The sequence below is a fragment of the Salvia hispanica genome, chromosome 1 (assembly GCF_023119035.1).
Source record: "Salvia hispanica cultivar TCC Black 2014 chromosome 1, UniMelb_Shisp_WGS_1.0, whole genome shotgun sequence".
NCBI lineage: Eukaryota > Viridiplantae > Streptophyta > Magnoliopsida > Lamiales > Lamiaceae > Salvia > Salvia hispanica.
The window spans coordinates 19,126,188-19,148,220 of NC_062965.1; the positions used below are offsets into that span (position 1 = coordinate 19,126,188).

The 22,033-nt window shown below is 34.8% G+C and overlaps 3 protein-coding genes across 4 annotated transcripts; 1 reads left to right on the plus strand and 2 right to left on the minus strand.

Moving 5' to 3' along the window:
• Positions 1 to 265: 265 nt before the first annotated feature.
• LOC125201284 (probable ubiquitin-conjugating enzyme E2 26) lies at positions 266 to 4,513 on the minus strand. Of its 2 annotated transcripts, none has more exons than XM_048099333.1 (8): positions 4,111 to 4,513; positions 3,922 to 4,036; positions 2,767 to 2,853; positions 1,758 to 2,660; positions 1,563 to 1,626; positions 1,212 to 1,351; positions 827 to 1,138; positions 266 to 736 (listed from the first exon to the last, which is right to left on the minus strand). In XM_048099333.1, exons 1-8 carry the CDS (start codon positions 4,155 to 4,157, stop codon positions 434 to 436), a joined length of 1,971 nt encoding a protein of 656 aa, XP_047955290.1. In that variant the 5' UTR covers positions 4,158 to 4,513; the 3' UTR covers positions 266 to 433. The 2 variants fall into 2 exon arrangements, with proteins under 2 accessions (XP_047955290.1, XP_047955289.1); XM_048099332.1 differs by having other exon boundaries at positions 3,922 to 4,042.
• Positions 4,514 to 7,314: 2,801 nt separating this feature from the next.
• LOC125208201 (stem-specific protein TSJT1-like) lies at positions 7,315 to 8,748 on the minus strand. The gene is made up of 4 exons (XM_048107787.1): positions 8,516 to 8,748; positions 8,090 to 8,330; positions 7,721 to 7,841; positions 7,315 to 7,619 (listed from the first exon to the last, which is right to left on the minus strand). Exons 1-4 carry the CDS (start codon positions 8,725 to 8,727, stop codon positions 7,423 to 7,425), a joined length of 771 nt encoding a protein of 256 aa, XP_047963744.1. The 5' UTR covers positions 8,728 to 8,748; the 3' UTR covers positions 7,315 to 7,422.
• Positions 8,749 to 17,518: 8,770 nt separating this feature from the next.
• On the plus strand, positions 17,519 to 19,023 carry LOC125189218 (mitogen-activated protein kinase kinase kinase 18-like). Its single transcript, XM_048086506.1, has one exon. It carries the CDS (start codon positions 17,587 to 17,589, stop codon positions 19,021 to 19,023), a length of 1,437 nt encoding a protein of 478 aa, XP_047942463.1. The 5' UTR covers positions 17,519 to 17,586.
• The last annotated feature ends 3,010 nt before the right edge of the window (positions 19,024 to 22,033 follow it).

Genomic DNA, 22,033 nt, shown 5'->3' on the forward strand with positions numbered 1-22,033 from the left:
TCCACTAGAAGAGCTTTGAATATTCAAATTTAGAGTAAAAAAATAGTCCTATGAAAGTGTTATGAATCTTCGAGTTGCAATAAAATTGTAGTATCAACTACTATCAATAGTCAATTGGAAGAGCTATGGATCTTAGAGTTTAGCATTCGAATGGTAATTTTTTCTATTTTTTCACACAATTTCTATGGTATATGGAGTACTAGTTTTTTCTCTCCCCTAAATAAAGCATCCTCAAGAAATTTGAACGTATATAACACACAGAAGATTGGTTGCAGTTTAAGTAAACCGCAGCAAAAGATATATATTAACAATTAAAACTATTATTATCAAAACAAAAACAAAAAAGATCAGTCTAGGATCATGCCAACTGTTGTTTCTGAAATAAATAATCAGTTGCAAAGAAAAACCCAAAGACAAGTATCAGATCAGCAGCCTACATGTAGAATCTCCCAGCCCCGGGAGCGCCGGGAGCGGGCCCAGTCGCCTTTTGAGCTATAGCCCGGAATTCTTCACAATCCTTGGCTCCGATATTAGTAAACTCGTTAATGAGTGTCGTGATGTACCCTGCCAAGTTGTTCCTGAATTCCCTCGAGCAGCTCTTGTCGCCCTCGTCCACATCCTGAACGCCCCCTTTCACGAGACACCCCACCTGAGCTCCATCCGTGTAGGCTCTGCACGACACCAGGATATCTCGGGCACGCTTGCAGTAGTGGCCCACGACGTATGCATCAAAATGCTACAGTAGCCAGAATGCAAATCAGATACACCACAACAGTAGATAGAGATTTAAGTAACATGATGAGATAAGTAAAGCTTCGGTCTTTACCTTCGGAGGCCTTCTCATGGCGTACACCATCGTCTGCAAGGTGTACATGAAAGTCCTCTCGTTGTAGTCCAACGACTTCTCTTCACCTTGCTTGGTGCCGCCCATGTTCGCATAGCCTGGTTCGTTGAAATAGGGTTTGGCATTCAAAATTAACCCCTGAATCGAGACCAGAACTTGCAACATCGTTGAAACTCCAGAAATCCATTTCTCCTGGCCATTACCACCCCAGGTACCGAGAAGGCTCAGGCATACCTTTCCACAATTGTACAAATTGGGATTCAGACGAAGGCCACCGGAATGGTAATGGACTTTCTGTCAAACAATAGAAGCGAGTAAGTAACTAGTATATTGACATCACAGCATCTGCTTACACGAAGAAACTTACCGGAGGAACAGTGGGATAATTGCTGGGAAACATTATGTCGAAGAAAAACAGACAATCATGGTATGGAGTTCCCTCGGCTCCTATAATGACAGCTCTCAAAAGATCCATCCTTGATTCGTACGCCCTCACAAAGATCGTATCTATTGGAGCAACAGCACAAGAATGCACAGAGATGGTACATTCACAATAACCGAAACAAACATGAGAAAATGGTGGCATACATATACAAAATAAACTTAGTGTATATGACTCCGACTAACAAGAGTAGGATTATCCAAACTAACAAAATATTAAATGTGCTAAATTAACAGTCAAAAACATGAAATATATTGCCCAATCGGTGCACGATACCTGGCAAGTCTTTTTCCAATATCTTCCACTCTTCTTGGATTCTCTTCGCCCAGTTCTTTTGTGCCTGTACCAGATGATATTAATTAAATAAATAAAAAAAAGCAAAGTCAAAACACCACAACACACACATCCCCGATCCGAACATAGATCAGACAAGAGAGGAAAGGATAAAAGGATAAAAAAAAATGCACGCACCACTCTTGATGAGGGAGCATGTTTGGCGAAGTGGTGATCCGAATAATCGTCAACGATATCAAAGCTCTTGAAAGATACAAAGTCCCGTTGTATCTCATCCGCACTTCTCTTATCTAATCTGGCAGAAGGTGGTGTCATATGGTTGTTAGAGTAATCTGGCACCATGGGCAGATATGAAATTCCAGACGCAAATGTAGACGGGTCAATAGGAGGTTCTGAGATTTGCAGGGGTGGATTTGACCACATAGGCATGTGCATTCCCACTCCCGGTGCAATAGCATGCATGTTTGGGGTTGGATAGCCGCTGCTGTGATAACTACTTCCAAACCCTTTTGCTGAAGAAAAAGAATTGGTTGAACTTGCACTGACACGCGACCTTTTGCTTGTCCTTGAAGATGGTAAACTACTACCAGGAGGCAGGGAACCATAAGGGTATTTCCAAGCAAAATGATCTGTACTGCTACTGGAAGGAGTCGCAGTTTTCTTTACATTGGGACCAAATCCAGACCACGGGTTCTGGCTCGCTGCTTGACCACCCATCATCTTTGATGACGTTATTGTCCGACCACCAGCCTGAATTTTGAATTGCGACGGCTGGTGCACGTGCGAGTCTTGAGCGATATTAGCATCGTTAAACTCAAATTGTGAAGTTGAACTAGCTGATAACCAAGGAAATGGTGCTTCAACTCCAGGCGGAATATTCATATGATCAAAATGTGATTCCAAGAATGCGGAATCATCATATACGATGTCATCATAGTATTTATCCATGAAGTCATCCTCCCCGGAAGAGATATTGTGATTGAAATCATCAACAGTTTCATGCTTTGACTTCGGAGTATCACTTCCAGATCCATCAATTGTTAAATTACGAAGGCTCGGCGAAGAATCCAACAAAGTTTCCTGCACATCAGGATTAAAGTAAATATACATTTATAGAGATATATATAGAGAGAGAGGCGGCCGGATAAAGTTATAGCTATATGTGTTAGTGAGAACTCTGAAGTACCTTTCCTTTGCCTTTCCCCTCAAAGTGCAACGCATCGGTGTCATCTTCTTCGAGGTCGACATCTATTATTTCATTATAAATCACCTTCTGCAAGTTTGGAATTATGGAAGTTAAGACATGATGTTTGGAAAATTATTAACAGAGATATATAAAAAATAAAACAACAACAGCACACCCATATTGAAAATCTCACTCACTGTTTATTAACATATGATATATTTGAATGTAGTGCAAAGAAGGATGTCTAAAAGATAACACATGGAGTACAAGAATGTGCAAGAATTGTGTAACGCCATAACAGGAAACCTAAGCCAATTTAGACAAATGGGATTGCGATATGACATGATCGAATCACTTTATCTAAATTAGGAAATTGAATATATAACCAAAAGTACATTAAACCGTACCAAACACTACCATTTTAGGTACATTGCATGCTATGACAAATCTTCGGGTGAATCTATTAATAATAATCTATTCGAAGAGTGTACAATGCCTGTTAGCTAGCAAGAAGGGAAACTGATTAGATTCAAGCACACGGTTTTTCCGCTACAGCAGTACAGCTTAATCCCACCGCCAATCGATATGCTATGCCACGTGGCTTCAGAAGTTGCCTCGAGAAAGTTAATACAAGCACCATATCTAGATCTAGACGGAAACTTTCATAACATGACGAAAAAAAGCAAAAGACAGCGGAGAATCTTTCAAAGGTGTCAATGTAACGGCTAAGAAACAGCTCGGTATTTATGTTTCCACTCGATCCTCACTTTTTCTATCTTTAAAGATTTAATCATCTTTTAGTTCTTGGCATTGACAAACATTCCTCACAACCTAGTGATTCTACAGGGATTTGATCAAAGAAATGTCCGGATACGACGAACGTGATAAAAGCATTTTCTATTTTGAATTAGGGAAACAGATAGGAATGAACTCACAATAGCACCAAACAAGACAGAAACATTTATCTATTTATCCTCCTGTTAATATCAATTAGCCACACACAACTCAGCATTTACTAGAATCAAACAAAGAAACAGCTCAGATAATCTCAATTCCGAAAATCAATTCCCTAAACCAATAGAACAAACCATCAACAACAAAACCCTAACAAATTACAACGCAAAATTGAATAAAAAATCAAAAACAATCTTAAACCTCTTTCTTCTTCGATGATTTCGACCTCGAGCCGCGATTGATCGAAGAAGGCGGAGGAGGTATCTCCATCACATCATCCACATCATCTTCAAACACCGACGACGACGAAAACACCCTTTTCCTGACCATCATAAGCATCAACACAGAAAAATTAAAAAATCATGAAAACCCAATAGAAAAAACCATTACTTGTTGCGCTGGGCGACGTATCGCGAGACCGGCGTCGGCGACTCCATAGAGATCGGCTCCGAGAACACAAAGCACAGACACAAAATTCGAGGAAATGAAACTAGGGCCGACGGAGTGATGAAATTAGACGAAATTCGCTTATGAAAGACGGTTCAATTTCGCCCCGTTGTTGAAGGAAAACACGGATTGAGAAGGAAAAGAGGGATAGATAGATATACAAGGAGATTTGGAGAAGAGGAATTGATATAAAATAGGTAGGAAATTTCAATAAACAGAAGGAGTTATGCTGTGAAGTGAAACTCGTTGGCTTAAGTAGAGAGTGAGAGAGGAGAGAGAGGGGGTTTCTTTGTGGGCTTCGCGCCCACTTTAGCAGTTCGGATCATCTCTGTAAATCTCATTAGGTCTTCATTGAAGGAAAAAAGGAAAAGAAGGATAAAAAGGACTCTTGCCTTTCTTGTATATTTAATTGTGTGATTATTGGTTATACTAAATTAATGTGTATGCTAAACGTGTGTATGGTGTTTGATTATTCGATATTATTGATGAGACTATGATTAGTCTCAGGTATTGTTCAGAGATTGAGAAGAATTGGTCCACTCGGACGAAATTTGTGTGATTCGATCTTGCATAATTTATCAAACCGTGAAATTCTCGCTGATCTTTTTGTTTGCGTGTGTGTTTCGGCGATTGAAAAAGATCGTAGACTGCACTGCGATGGTGGGTTGTGCGTGATGGATCGGAATTTATGGTTGCATGAATGGATGGTGGGTTATGCAAGTCAAGTGTCGTTGTATTCCCCAATGAGCATTCGATCTGTGATCACAGATTGATCATATTCATAGAGAAGAGAATCAGCTGAAAAATTTAGTGCGAGTTTTAATGCGAAATTGACATGTGAATTAATAGTAATTGATGAACTTGAAGTATATTGTGAATTTATGATCGAATGATTGTGTTTGATTTAGAGTATGTTTATTGATGATCTTGAAGTATATTGTAAATTTATGATCAAATAATTTTAGAGCATGTTTAAACATTTAAGGCGTTACTCTTTTGTCGATACGAAAAAACATGTAATGTTTTTTAAATTCCGAGAGTAAAATGAAGACGAGTTAGGAGTGAGTCTCAGAGAGTGAAGGGACCCAATTACAGGAAGCGGTAATTTGACTTTTGCGCGCATATTGAATGATATGTAAGCGGATTTAAGTGTTATGGATTGTTTAAAAGCATTCAGGTGATGTAATAACGGGAGTGGATATTGATCATATTTGTCAATAAGAGAATCACGTGGCGAACTTCATTGAGAGTTTTAGCGGTAAATCGACATCTGAGTTAATGGTACGGGTGAGATTTCATGTAGGTTTTTAATTTATTATTGAATGATTGCACCCAATCTAATAGGGTAAGTTTAAACGTAAAGACGTTACCATTTTTTCTATAGAAAAAAAAAACAATCTTTTTTGTTTTTTTCTAAATTGATAGCAATGTGAAGACGGGTTTCGGAGTGAGTGCGGCACGTCGGACAAATTGTTTTGTTAATTATCTTTGCGTTAACATTGTAGGCAATGTCGAGCAATGCATGATAGTCTTTTTGTCACACAAAAATGAGTAAAAATTTAGCAATCCAGACATATTGCCACGTGATATATCAAGTAATTACAATTAAAAATAAAGTGAAATAATACTTTTACAATTGTAATTATTTGAAATTTTGAATACACATGATAATGATATCATATTTCCATTTTTTTTAATGGCAAATTGACTTTTTTAGTCTCACAACAATGATACCATATTCTTATTTTTAAAAATGGCAAATTGATGAATGATACTCACATTTCCACTTTTAAAAACGGAAAATTGTCATTAATACCTCAACTATTTTTGTCTTACTTCATCATTATTCCAATTACTTTCTGTATCTGCATGAATATAGTCAATTACATTTCACAAAAGTTTCAAAAATCTGCTGTCACCCTCATCCCTAAAGTATAACAACTTCACCGACTGGAGATACTAGATAGGGCGTCATAACTATATTTTGCTAAAGAATATTTATAGAAATCATAAATTATGGAACATTAAAATACACTATTTTAGCCCCCTAAAATACATATAATGAGATGTAGCACCAATTTTAATAGAATTGGTTGACAAATTTTCAATTATTACTAGTTATCAGAATTGTAGACTCTAAATTATCATCATCTAATTCAAATGAAACTCCGAAGTGCTACAAATTTAATTGACTCATAATATGATTTTGTGACTGACTTTACCCCGAATTTCATATGATGCCACAATCAAGGCTTGTAACTTTTTCTTAGAAAGGGCTAATATAAATTGATTATATGACAGCTGAAGCCTTATTAAGCCTTATTATTATTATTATAACAATAATTAATTTATTATACAAATTTTTTTCAGTAAATTCTAACTTTTTCAATTACATTTCGGCCCTTTTCAAACTGCCTCAATTTGGGCCATCTGAAGCCCAATCTAAAGAACATGGGGTGTTATTACTTTGTACATAACAGATTATCACAAATAAAATGACGTGTGCAGAATTTATACTTTGTGGATGTGAATTTTGTGATAATTAATTATACAAAGTAATTTAGTTTCTAAAATATACATTGTGATATGATTCCAACACCTAAGGCAAGACGTGAATCCACAATGTGTCATGTTTTAGAGATCTCTAAGGATAAAATGTAAATTAAAAATATATAATTTCTTATTTATCTTCTTAAAAAAATAATTATAGTAGATTTAAAAAGACAAATAAACATAACTTAAATTTTACCTTTTCTATGAAAAATGCTAAATGTATACTTTCAAATTAAAAGAAGATATAATATCTTTCCAAACAAATAATTATAGTATAGTACTTTCTGAAAAAGGTAATGAACAGATAAATTTGAAAAGGCAAACAAACATGATTAATTTTTTACCTAAATATGGTGAGTAATATATCTTTTTAAAATTAAAAAAGGGATAATACCTTCTCAATATCCTTCCTACTGAAAAATAATTTTTTTAAAAAAAGAAGTAAATATAATACTAGTAATTAATTATGTTCACCTCTTCATCAACTCTTATTTCGGAGCGTGCTGTTTCAAAGTGGATTCAAGTAAATTCAAATCCGATTCGCACCTAATCCATGAGACCAGAGATTTTTTCAATTTTGTAAAACCCCACTAATAAAATGAACGATTCACTTTACCTCTAATTAATTCAATAAACACAAAATCAACATTCCAATCTAACATCTCTGATTTATTTAAAACATATTTATGGATGATAGTAATTTCAAGACTGGTGAGATGCCCAGTCGACCCAATTGGTCTCACTTCCCACACGAGGAATGCTATTGACCCTCGAGTACAAGTCGACTTTGAAATTAGCCCCACAAATCGCGCCTTCGCTGTCGACCCTCGGCATCGCCCTCAGCTTATGCATCGGATGCTCGAAGCTCATCAGCCCCGCTTCACTATGAAATATGCATCCTAAACGAGTAGTGTTATTTAGTCATATTATAATCGACACTAAAATAATTTTTTTCTTTCAATATTTCAGAATATCCCATTATAAAAATTAATAATCATACCTGTGGGGAATGGGGCAAATGATTTTGCGCAACCGGCTTTAATCACATCTAAATCATCGGAAATCACCACCGATCCATCTGCGGCGATACCCCAATATAGTTTTACTCCACCGTTGGATCCCTAAAACAAAATTATCATTTAGATCATGATCAAGCCTAATTAAATTAAAATTATGCCACAAATATCTTCGATTTGTTATGATTAACACCGTCGTGACTAATTAAAATTACAAATTATTATCATTGTCACCCATTAAAGTACCTCGGACGTCCACCCACTTTCTAATACATTTCGAAATCAGTGGATTTCGAAGCAGGATATTTAGTTATCTACAAAATTAGAGTTTAATTAAAAAAGAAATTAATTACCAGGGCAGTAAAAACAGTTCCAACTTTGCTGTCGTAAAGAACGAAGGCGAAGGTGCCATCGAGATCCTTGATGACTTGATCGGCCGGATAGGGACCTCGGTCGCGTAGCGTCTTGTACGCCTCGATCACAACCATAGCTTCGTTGCTGTTTCTCGACAATCCATATTGCTTTATTTGTGCACATAAATTGTTCAAACTCCCCATGAAAAGGCAGTATACGTCGTCGTATCCACAAAACAACCTGCTTCCCGTGTTACATGAGACATTTACTTTGATTCATATATCATAAATTTATAAAAAAATAAAATTCAGTATTTCCGTGCATAATTTCTTAGCTATCATAATTTGATGAGAGAGGTAATTTGCAATTGAATATAATGTTTATATTATTGAAAAAATTAAAATAGTAGTAGATTAATTTGGTACCTTTGATTTTGATGAAGCAAGGAATGGTTAAGGGGTGTGACGTAAGCGAGGACAGCAGCATCGGCAAAGCTCATGGAGAAGGCGTTGTTGGGATGTGAAGTGAGGAAGGTTCGGAGAGTGTCTTGCGGCAGCTGCGCCGCCTTCTTGTCGGAGGCGGGGCTGCGCAGCTCTTCCGGCGGATGAGCAAACGCTTTGTGAAATATAGCCAACATTTTTGTATGATATGATATGATTTGTTTGGAATGGTTTTATACTGAAACTGGATGGAGTTGAGGTTTGATGTTGATCGGGATAAGGATTGGTTTTATTTCTCGTACTTCGATGTCTTCATTTTATCCATTTGCAGACTTTTCCTCTTTTGGATCATGTAATTTTCTTATGATAATTAATCACTATTAGTAGTAACTTTTAGTTGTTGAGCAATGTGACTAAATTAGACCGGAATTGAATCGAAAAGTGGGCAAATACATTTTCTTGAGTTTTAGCATGACACACTAGACTTTGATAAAAAAAATGATGACTTAGATTTTCTTAACCATGCAATCAACTACAGTTATTTTATTTATAGAGTTTTATGAAGTGAATGGTTGAATAGACTCATATTTCGAGTTGTTTCCTGAAATAAATAAAATTGATAAGATTTTTAAAGTTCCGAATCGCTACAATTATTTATCATACTCTTAAATAAAATATTCAGTATTACTATTGTTATGAGGTTACTGCAACATCAAAATATTTTAATAGTACTTTAAATCTATTTATGGACACGCATTATGGGAGGGACTTAAGCCCCTGCCAACCTATTTTATGTGTATTCTATTATCGAATCTGTTCAAATTGTTAAAATTATATTCAGATTAAGATTGAATAATTAAGAAGGACTGAAATTACATAACAAAAGACAAAAATGAGTTAGAGAAAAAAAAATATTACTTTTTATGTTTTTATGTCTCGCTCATTGAAGATAACTCACTTTCCTTTTTAGTTTGCCTCAATTAATATAACTCATTAATAAAAATGTAAACACCTTTACTTTACCTTTTTCATTTAACAATCAAAATAAATTACATAAAATCTCGTGCAGCTCAAGAAAAGAGTCTATCTTTATTGATAGACGGAGTATATAATTATTACATTAACGCAAATTACATAATCACAATATCACATATACATGTGTGTGAAGCTAAGAAAAAAAACTCAGTGAGAATCTCTATGAATATTTTATTTTCTACACCTACCCCCATTTATATCCATCCCAAGATATGATTTTCAAAACATATATGGGTTGTGAATATTTTGGGTAAAAATTGTCAAATCATTACTATATTTCTATTTCACGATCGAATCAACTTTGGCTTAGAAAACGGTTAATTAGATTTTTGTCTCATTATATTTTGCATTTTTGTTTCTTTAATTGGAGAGTATATCTATGTATATATCTTATCCCCGCGAGTCGGCTGTCAGAGTATTGATATTGCTTTACCAATCGAAAATTGGAAAGTGTGTGTCGTGGTTTCGTTCTATTTCTGTGGGCTTTCCAATCATACTCAATTATTCTTCACAAACTTTAGTGGTTTTATACTATCTATGGATGGTAGAAATATTTGTGTTATCTACAATTCTAAAGTCATATTTGTTAGGTTTATCTCCACTAAATATGCATATTTTTGTTTGCATATGTTGGGAAAATCTCAAAGCCAAAAGGGTTTTGGTCTTTCAGCTTCAAAGAAAGCCTTGGCCTTTTGGTGATTATAACCGTTGTCATCAGATTTTGATACGGCTAGATTATTAGACATTTGTTAGGTCATTTTGTTCTTCATGGCAAGTTCTCTAGTAATTCTCGGGTTTAAATCGCTTTTATATGCCAGAATAAATTGTAGTATTACGTTTAGAGACAAATACACTATATTGGGGGCTATTTAAGGCGAATGTTGTCTTACGGGAAGAGTGATCTCCTTGCCTCGACATACGACCATTTTATTAAATTAGTTTTACTATTTGTTGTTTTTTTTTAAAGTTAATTTGTCTAGTAGAGATCCACCTTTTTAACAATTATTTTATTTGTAGTTTTCAAATTTCAACAGTATAAATATCGTAAAATTTTCATATTATTTCGAATATATAATATATGCTTATAAGAAAGATATATTCGATTTTTATGACACTATTTTAATTTTAAAGTTTAATCCATCATGACCCATTGGGCTTCTTAGTTTTAGGCCATTAATTTTTTATATTGTTGGGCTTGCTTGTTACTTGGTTATATATTTATATGAGTAGTATACGAAGTATACTAGAGTCCATTGAAGCTCAAATAACCAATCCATATTTCCTTGTTTCAGAACAATATGGGCCTTTTGAAACACATTACAATTTGAGATTAAAATAGTACTACTATAGAAATTAGCAACTTGTGGCATATTATAAAATAATGTTTCTTATGCAAATAGTAAACAATAAATTTATTACTATAGGAATAAATATGTATCTAAGAAATCTTGTTTTTTATGATTACAGTTATCTATCGATATTTATCCAAACAACTATGAAATAATTAAACTTTAAGTTAGTCCCCATAGAAATAAGTTCTCATGAAAACTACATTTTCTAGGGATTGTGATAACATTGCATTGAGCAAGTAAAATAGATGAACTCGTAGTAGAGTTCAAAAAATTAAAATTTTCGGTCTTTGTGAGAGTCGAACTTAGGTGCTACTGCTTCACACAGGGGCGAAGCCATGTGTACATTATATTAAAAAATTTAAAATTTTGAAATATATCTAAATTTAGTGTACATTATTGTGTAAACGCCTTACAAATGATTTAAAACACCCAAAAATATACTTTAAAACAAAATTTATAAATTTCAGCACCTGTGGATATTTTTTTTCTGCATCCGCCGCCCTATGATTCACATCCAATAAGAATATGCATTGACAGTGTGTCTCCCTTTAATGACTACCGAAAAATGTCAATTGGCTCGATAAAAGGTAACTAGAGAAACTTAAGTGCTGCATTCATCCAATAAAAGTTTTCTTTAATAAAAATGATTAATAACGATTTCTCATTTACACTGAAACAATTGATACACGTTAGTCACGTATACTTGACAAGTGTTTTGTTTGTTAGTAATTGGTATTTAGTTGGTGGTTAGTTACATAAAAAATTTGTGGCTGTTGATTAGAGAAGTTAGGTGACTTCAAGAGGTTGTAATGTTTATTCATCACAAAGCTAACCAAAATTAGTTAATTAGGCAAAGATAAAGCAAATATTGGGTTAAAGGAAGGAATTAAGCTGCCAATATAAAACTAATTGTGCTTTTCTTCATGAGTGCAACGTCACAGATCAGCTTCAAGTGGAAAGGGAAGGATTCATGTAAAGGAAGTCCACCTAATTTAATCTAACAAGATTCGTTTTTGATACTATTTTAGTTCTGGGAAAAATAATGTCTGTTTGGTTGTGAAATAATTCAACAATGTATTACACTTAGTAGACCAAATCAAATTCAAACTTTATGATTTTTCTGACTGATTTTATGACATAAAATTTAATTATTTTCCGGCCATTTGTGCTCTTTCTAATTTAATATATTATCTGAAAACTTATCATATATATTCAACATGACAATTTTTATATCCAAAAACAGAATCAAAATAAAAACATGATGATATATATATTGATGAATATCACCGCCTGCCATAACTTTAAGCACAAGGGGCATCATCTAAACTGTTAAACGCCCACTTTATCTTTTTGGCTCAAAATAGTTGGGCGGTTGCGATTATATTTGCTTTTGCACTCCATGATCAAGAATCTTTCTTTATTATCATTTCGTATGTTGGAACCTCCTCTTGCAAACTAGATTTATCATATACTAATAAAATACATTGTGATGCATCAATTATAAAAATTCAATGTGAATATATTGGGACTTTTTCCTTCTATGTGATTATATTACTCAACGATGAACATTTAACTTTCAGTTTAGTTTTTCTTAAATCAAACTGAATTAATAACTAAAAATCAAGGTACACTGAAATTTGATATTTTCGATATTTTTTTAATGCAATAAAGTCGGTGTTTCGGTTTTTTTCCTCACCTCACTTATCCCCACTACTCCCCTTTCCCCAAGTGAAAAAAAAAAAAAACAAAACAAAATAAGTAGTGGCATCATAGTTACTCCAAGGTAGTACTACTAAATTTATGATTAATAACATAATGCACATTTATTACATAAGGATTGAGCTGTTTTTAGTTACAAATTCAGGATTAATAATGTCCATGGATATTCACATTTATGTAAACCTCTCTTCAAAGACCAACTTTCATCCAAAGTAAAAGGTTTTGATGGATGAAGTAATGTGCAAGCCACGTGATGTTTACAATCTTGAAATCTAGTCATTTCCAATTCCAGCCAACCTAAATCTTACCTGTACAATTCACTTTTTATCTAAAACTATACCACAAAACGTAGTATTTTAAATAATTGCATGACCAGCACATTCCATATTGCATCACATAGATTTCATGTTGTTAAAAGAATTATTCTTAAATTATATTCCAAACTTTGATCTCATTGCGTAAAACTATCGTTATTTCAACAGATGCACTATCTAGGATGTATTCATATTCTATCTTCGATGCAAAATCAACCTAATAGGTGATGAGTTATCAGTTCAACTTCAAATGCAGAAAGTTTGACTCGAACTACTAAGTGAATAACGAATAACGAAGATAAGTACTATAATCATGACGAATATGTCATTTTGTAATACTTAAAAATTCAAACTTAAATCTCACCACGAAATTAAAATCAATGCCATAATTTAAGAAGGGTCAATTGTCTATAAAATCACGACGAATATGTCATTTTTGGTTTGCCATGCACCATTCAAAATCGAATGATAATTAACAAAGATTCTAGAGTTTCCAATTGTCCAATCTTAATTAATATTTTTTTTAGATTATCGTGCCCAAATGACGTCGTTTACTCGACAACATCAACACATTAATACACATATACATCACCAAAATTTCTAACATGTACGCCAACTCCACATTGCATTTGCAAAGTTGTCGTGGCATAATTACGAATTCCTTTAAACTTCGTGATTTATCATTCAAATTTTGAAAGATATGTGACATCAGAATTAGACCAAACTTCTTTTATCTTACATACAATTAACCCATTTAGGATTAAAAATAACCCTAATTCTTGCAATCGACCTACGTTTTAATTGAATATCCTACGCCATATCTTTAGTGCAGCCCAAACTTTAATATCACATTAATCACTCATCCAATTGAGGTGCAATTTCAAGACTTTCAACTTCACCTGCCCCTAAACCTATACCCCAACTACTTGTGAGTTGGTTTTTTCCTATATAATAATATTTCTTGGTAGTATGATTTAATCAATTTATTTCCCAACACCAAACATGTGATAAAAATGAAGATCCAATATAACGTGGCTGATTAAACAGCCTTACATTTTGAGGCTCCCCTAATTTAAAACATGTGCAGCTTTATAACTGCATTCAGACCAACTTTGCTTTTAATTGTTAGGACAATATGCTTCAGCCTTACTCTAAACATTAAATGTTTCTATTACTTTGATTATTAATTAATTCATAGTAGTAATTGCGGTAAGTGCACCCAATAAATAACTGATTCATAAATAACCAGCCTCTTTACCTAATTCTTGTGACTCTAAAATGTAAATTGGGACCAATCTTTATTTTTCTTGCTGGATGTAACATTATTGTATATCATGTGAATTTATATTATGATCAGCTATGACATTGAGCTTTGGTGGCTGATTGGTGGCCCTACATTTGCTTTTTTGTTTATTGTGAATTGTGTTTCATTAAGCCATGCTATATAAGTTGTTGTTTGTTTATTACGACTAATATCGGCTTTGATCATCTGTCTTGCAATCTCTCGTGTTTCATTGTGCCACACTATTTATTTTATTATTACAATAACATTTCTATGAAATAAAATTTATTACTCCTATATACTCCCTTCATCCCCTAATAATTGTCCATTTTGGTTCCGAAACACAAATTTTAAGAAATGTAGATGAAAGTGAGTTGAAAAAGTTAATGAAATATGAGTCTCGCTTTTATATATTAGTTTTATACTAAACAATGTAAGTAAAATGAGTTTGTGAAATATGAGACATACTGCCGTTTATAGTAAAAAAGTGAAAATGGACAATTAATACGGGATGAATGAAAATGACAAAAGGGGGGGTTATTATGAGCATTTATAACAATATTTTGGAATTTTAAAAAGTCATATACCAAATTTTTGGAATAATCACTTAAAATAATAATTTTTACTACGATACTTTTTGCTACAAATTTTATTCATGATGTATTGCTTTTATTTAAATAATTACTATACTATGCATCCTAGATTATAATTATAATATTCTAAAAATAACTAACAAATGTAACATTTTAACCAAAACTACAAATTAAATATAAATACTATTAAACACAAACTCTAATTGGAATAATATTTAAAAGGTTATATGTATATACATTACACTGATGACAATTAAAATAATTTCATATTGTGCAAAGTGCAAACACAAGAACGCTGCAATAAGAAATTTTCAAATTATACATCAAAAATAAGAAATTATTGCATGCATTCTCTTGAATTCTATTCGAATGAACTACATCCAGTCACAAGAGATGAATTGAACCCTCGTAGACTTTCGCGATCCAATGATTGAAAGTGATTTTACATTGTCATGGTAAGAAATGTTCTCAATTGAATCTTTTCGTACATACGTAATAATGTATATAGAAAATGGTTCAGATGAGAACCGTTATTTGTTGTATGATAGATAACTATTTTCAACTTTTCGATGGCAAATATTTAATCTTACTAGAAGAATACATCATCTAAGTTTAAATCCCCCACAAGGATATGATGAATCGAACAGAATGACACGTGAACGACATATAACTCATGAAAAATGTATATATTCTCAATTAAAATAAATATCAACTAAGAAATAAATGAAAGCTGTTCCTTGTTCACAATAAACCTAATAAAATCATGTGACCACATCTCTTCAGATCTTCCAGCTGCTTTCAGCAGATGCCATTGTTTGTGCCGGAAAACAATAAATCTTCCAATATTAATATTATCACAATAATAAAAATAAAATACCCCTAAACAAAATCATGTGACACCCCACATTTTTGTCTCTCAATTTTTTCACTGTAGTCATGTGATGAAAATCCCAAATACAATCATGGTTCATTCACCCCACCATTTCCCCACATATTTCACTAATTACATCCAATCAAGTTGACTTAACTACAATAACCTCGGTAGTTGTACCTAGCCCAAATCCGAATTATTACAATAATTAAAACGACTTAAAAAACGTTTTATATTCTTAATTAGAAAAATTGAGATTAAAGCAAATTGATTAAATGCCGCCGCAAAGAGCCTGGCGGCATCAAACATATATACATTATACATATTGATTGGTTGCGTAGAGCGGTGATAGCGGCACGTGCTCACGTGCCGGCCTTCTGTGGGGCCCTCCTCTTTAACAAAGAACACCGTCGGCTCCTCTCCCGTTCCGCCACGTGGCTCGCTCCCAAAGCAAGCATCGACCTTTTGGGAAATGAAGAAATTGGAAATTTAGAATTGGAAAAGCGTGTGGCCGTCAATCGCATTCGTATAATGATAGGTGTATATAAAGAAGATTCCGTGTAGCAAAAGGATAATACTTGTAATAGTAATAAATTATGAATAGTGTTATTTAATCATACTATGTGAAAGGATCATAATAAATAGTTAAAATTAAGAGAAAATAAAATAAATAAGAGAATAATGTAGAAATATAAAATAACGATCAAATGGAAATGACTCAATTATAATGAGAACGAGAGAGTAGTATTTCATTCGTTTCAACAAAACTGTTTATTTTAGAAAGATAAGATGTTAGAATTTACTAGTATTGTTATTTAGTGTGTAGCTAATGAAGATTATGTATTGCATAAGGATAATAAATTGAGTAATGCTATTTGATCGTATTATAATTCCCGTGAAACACAATCTATAAAGATATTTCAATTATTGGATAACATAAGATTTTAGAATGTAATTATTTAGTATATGTAGCTAATGAAGATTTCGCATATCAACAAGCTAAAAGATGTTTCAATTTTGGATAACGTAAATGAGATTTTAGAATGTACTACTACTCAATTAGTGTGTACCTAATGGAGATTTCGTGTAGCAAAAGGATAATAAAAACAATTAGTATTATTTGGCCATATTATAGTTAGTCATATAACACAGTTTATCCATTTGGATAAAGATGTTTTACTATGCGTTGCTAATTAATGTGTTAAATACAACGAGAAAAATTATTAAATGAATTAGTGTAATAACATTTGTTGAAGTAATAGCAAAGAAAGAAGATACAATTAGCTCTATAATGATGTAAGATTTCTTAAAATAAAATGTGACATTTTTATTGAGACGGATAAAAAAGTGAAATGCCCTCATTAGAACGGATGAATTATTTTAACTTGATCTAGCATTATACTACTTAAACAATAAATTATTTAGTCATATTTATATATTTGGCAATATACATTCTATTTTTTTGGCATAACGGATTTAGAAAATATAAGAAAATATGATTGAAAAATATTAATGCAATGCTGATCTTATTCATATATTTTTATTATATAATTATACGAGTGAAATAAGTTAATAAAATATAAGACATTTATATCAAATGGAATAATATAGACAAATAGTACTAACTACACTTTTTTTATATTATAGGTTGATTACATTTTAATTATTGCCTACTATATTATAAATTTATGATCTATCCCCCAATAGAGAGGAGGGATATTAGATATACAACTTTTATTATAAACAATTCCTATATAGATTATACAGCTAATAACTAATCTTACTTCCCCTTTTTTCCTTCTATAAATACTTCCACCACTCTCATTTCAAACCGGAAACCAACTGTTTTTTTTTCAATTTTATTTATTAAATTCAACATTCTCTCTCTAAATGGAGTGGAAGAGGGGTCCGGTGATCGGCCGCGGCTCCACCGCCGCAGTTTCGCTCGCCACCACCGCCTCCGGCGACCTCTTCGCCGTCAAATCAGCGGAGCTCTCTTCCTCCACCTCCTTGCGCAACGAGCAGGCTCTGATTTCTCAGCTCTGCTCTCCCTTCATAGTGAAATGCTTCGGCTCCGAAATCGCGCGGGAGAGAGACGAGTTCGTCTTCAATTTCTTCCTCGAGTACGTCTCCGGCGGCACGCTCTCCGATCTGATCAGAAGCAATGGCGGCTCTCTCGATGAAATCACGATCCGATTCTACGCGGATCAGATCGCCAGGGGGCTCGATTACCTCCACCGCGTCGGAATCGTGCACTGCGATGTGAAAGGGGAGAATCTCCTGATCGCCGGCGACGGCGCGCTGAAAATCGCCGATTTCGGATGCGCGAAGCTCTCCGCCGCCGCCGGCGGCGGATTCGCCGGAACGCCGGCGTATATGTCGCCGGAGGCGGCGCGCGGCGAGGAGCAGGGGTTTCCGGCGGACGTGTGGGCGATGGGGTGCACGATCGTCGAGATGGCGACCGGAGCGAATCCGTGGCCGGGGATGAGGGATCCGGCGGCGGCGCTGTACAGAGTGGGGTACTCCGGCGACTCGCCGGCGATCCCGGGGTGGCTCTCCGGCGAGGCGAGGGATTTCGTGGCGAAGTGCCTCGTGCGGGACCCCGAGGAGCGGTGGACGGCCGCGGAGCTGCTAGGGCACCCGTTCCTCGCCTCTGCCGCGGCGGAGGCGAGCAACGGGGTTCGGAAATCGACGAAGAGATCGCCGACGAGTGTGATGGATCAGTGCTTTTGGGATGAATTGGAGGTTCCGGATTGTGCGTCAGATCCGACGGAGAGTCCTTCGGCTTCGGACTCTCCGGCCGGGAGGATCGGGTGCTTGATCGGGGACGGATTGAATTTCGATTACTCGGCGGCCGCGGCGGAGGAGGGCTGGATAACGGTGAGGGACAATGGGATGGGAACTGAAGGGGTTGTTGAATTGAATTATGAAGAATTGATGAATGGAGATAGTTTAATGGAGGGTTTAATTGAAGTTGAGGATTCATTGTTTCATTCAAATTGGGATGAAATTAGTAGTAGCAATATTGATGTTAGTAGTTTAGAATATATTCTTGGTGATAGTGATGTACATGATTCTGTACCAATAAGTGTTGCTTTGGAAAGAATGGTTATGAAGGATTTTTGTGATTCAAATCAACTTTTTAATGTTCTCTCTTTGTGTTTTCATTTTCCTTTCTCTTATAGTACTCTATATTACTGCAATCTTCTCGTGATTCATATCAACTTTTTAATGCTACTGATTGCTACCTCTTTTTGTGTTTTCATTTTCAACTTTAGGAAAACAAGCAATTTTTATAGTGTGAACAAGTACATATTTTATTTGTAATTAGATTTAGGATTCAAATATCATTATATCACTATTTCCTTAACTCATTTTTTCTAAAAAATCTTTATTTAGACTACAATACGTATGCAATGATTTACTATCATATAAGCGGAAAGTAAACGAAAATGAATGAAATTAGGACATTTTGTTGAAACAAAAAAGTATTGGAATAAATTCTTGAACAAGTTTTCTTTCCTTGAAAGCGATGAATGGATTTTTCTGCATTTCTAGAATTGCAAATGCATAATTCTATTATTCCACGCATTGAATTTTTACAAAAAAAATGAAAAGAAATCGAATGTTGGAGAAGGCATAAAATTGGACGGTGGTGATATGGAGGGATTAGAGTTGACTCCGTGTAAGCACAGTAAGTCAAGTGTGAACAACCCTTTGACATATAAAAGTCAACCACACCATTCATGTTCAGACCTCTAATGTGAACTCGAAGGACTATGGAGAATATTAGCTCCAATACTAGTATATAATTCTAGAAATGGGAAAACGTCAACACCTTTGTGCTTGAATTGGCATAGTCAACCGCTACTTTCTTTGCAACAATATACATAGCGGATTCAGAAAATGAAGCGGATTCGGATTCAGAAAATTAAACTTGCCAAAGCATGTCGTGCCAGCATTAGAGACATCAGAAGAGATGACTGAGGCGGAGTGGTAATCGTCACGAGGCAGAGCTGCCTGTTAGATTGCCAACACCTTTGAAGGTCAAATTAATGAAATTTTCCCACCTTCGTGATCCAACAATGGGATCAATTGCCCTGACCTCACCTGGATCCACAAGTCAACTACGAAACGGAAGTGGAGTTTGTAGGGGAAGTAGGTTTGGATTGTTTGAAGTGGAACTTGTGTGACAATGGGAGTTGGGCTTGTTCAATAGTTGGCTCAAAAAGTAAGTAAAAAGCCAAAGTCTATTATTATATGCAATTGGTGGTTGGGTTTGAAGGTGAAGACTTATCCATAAAACAAGAAATAAAGAAAGAAAAGAAGCTGTGCGTTGTGACCAAGCACCGACCCTGTAGGTGTTGTCTAGTCCTTTCCATTCCTAAGATTTGTCAACAACCTCTAATAATTTTCATCTAATTTTAAATAAGAAGTCACCACTTTAGGTAGACTCACAACATATAGGTTGATACGCATAAACATATGAGGCAAGATTTTTGAGACGGTAGGATCAATCATCTACCATTCATTGAAGTGAAGCTGATACTAATACGTGCATCAATACCAACCAAACCGAGTGAGATTTCATGTGAATGTCTCACCAAACTTGTCACCCTATTCAGAGCTGAAAAGAATTCCTTTAAATCAAATTCCAAATGGATAGCCAAATCATAATGATGCCACAATCATATTTAACCCAACAAGGTATATCCTCTCTTGCAGAGGAAAGTAGGTTGCCTTAGCCAAAATGCTCACCTAAATAAAGAGAGAATATTTATATCATGGGTCCATTTCACTACAAAATTTCCTCAACCCTATTGATGGCAGTATGGAGTTATTGTTCTCTTCCACTACTTAGTAAACCTTTAAAAGTTGAATGCTTCAATTTTCATGTTTAGGTAACAATTTTCATTACAAATATATATTTTTTTATTATAGGGTAAATGGTCGATTTTGCAAGACAATTTATTCTAAAAATGAAACGATGGGTACTAAATACTAGGTTTAGGTGGGACATTTTCGGGTAAATGTTCCCCAATGATGGAACATAATCAACCCTTGTAAAACCTCTAAAATAATAGTAGTACACTAGACCGCTATTTTCGTTATATGATTGAACATTTGAAGAACATATCCTACAAGTTTTAGGATCAAATAATCCATCCAAGTAAAGGGTATAATTCAACTTATATTGTTTTAGTCTATCGATCATTTCACCCAAAATAAATGCCTTCAATACGTTAGAAAGCAAAAACACTCAATCTTCAATTCGTACCAACAGCATTATACGAAGGTTGGTCAGCATAAAATTTCTATGACAAGTTATAAATCCATCAACTCCTAATGTAGACAAGTCAGCAAGGGTTGGCAGCTTATGTCCAAACACAACCTAAAAATGTAAGAACATGTAATGCTACACCAACCAAACAGGTCTTGTCCAGCTTTGGCTGCAACTTAAATCTAATCAAGCGCTATATCCAGCTTCTCTGCTAAGTTAACTGAACAATGAGGTCCTGAATCCTGACAGCTAATTTTGTAAAATCTTGTCAAGTGCCACGGGCCAATACGAACCCCACCGTCAAAGTATACACTAGGAGAAAAGGATAAGAGTAGGACCGGAAATAAATCCAGGGCCATTGATTCAAGATAGATGAGATCAAAAAATAACTCATATCTTCTGTATATATCTACTTGCCCCTTTAGTTGAAATATCCAATACTTTTCTCATGTTAATTTCATATGTATCTACAGCTTGGTGCAAGGCACCCAGATATCACATCTAAGGTGGAGCCTCACCAAATGTGAATGGGTGCATGCCTCGGCCCAGCAAGGCACACCGACGCAATAGTCTCACATTTAGAGTTTAAAGTTCCTTGGCCCACATGCATTTGGGCTTCTTGAGGCTTGAAAATGAATTGGCTTTCATGTTTAAGCATCTCTTTGAAGCAGGCCATGTGAAAACAGCCACAATTAAGATGATTAAAGAAATACTAGAAAGTGAAAAATTTGAAATCTAAAGATACACCTATGCTCTGATTCTTTTGAAGCCTCCCTCTCCTCTCACATATGAACATCCATACTTATGATGTTCATGTTTTTTTTTTGTTTTAAGCCTCACAGGGCATTGAAAATGTCTCGAGGCTTAAAACGCATTTCAAAACCTTGACCTACGACGAGGCACACACACATTTCGTGAGCACCGCTCACATATAGTATCTATTAGTTTTTTTACACATTTATTTTAATTCGTATAACACGAAGCAATTGATGATAGGGACAATTGTATGGTAAGGCCAGAAGCAGCCTAACAGTTTTACATATATGCACACAGATA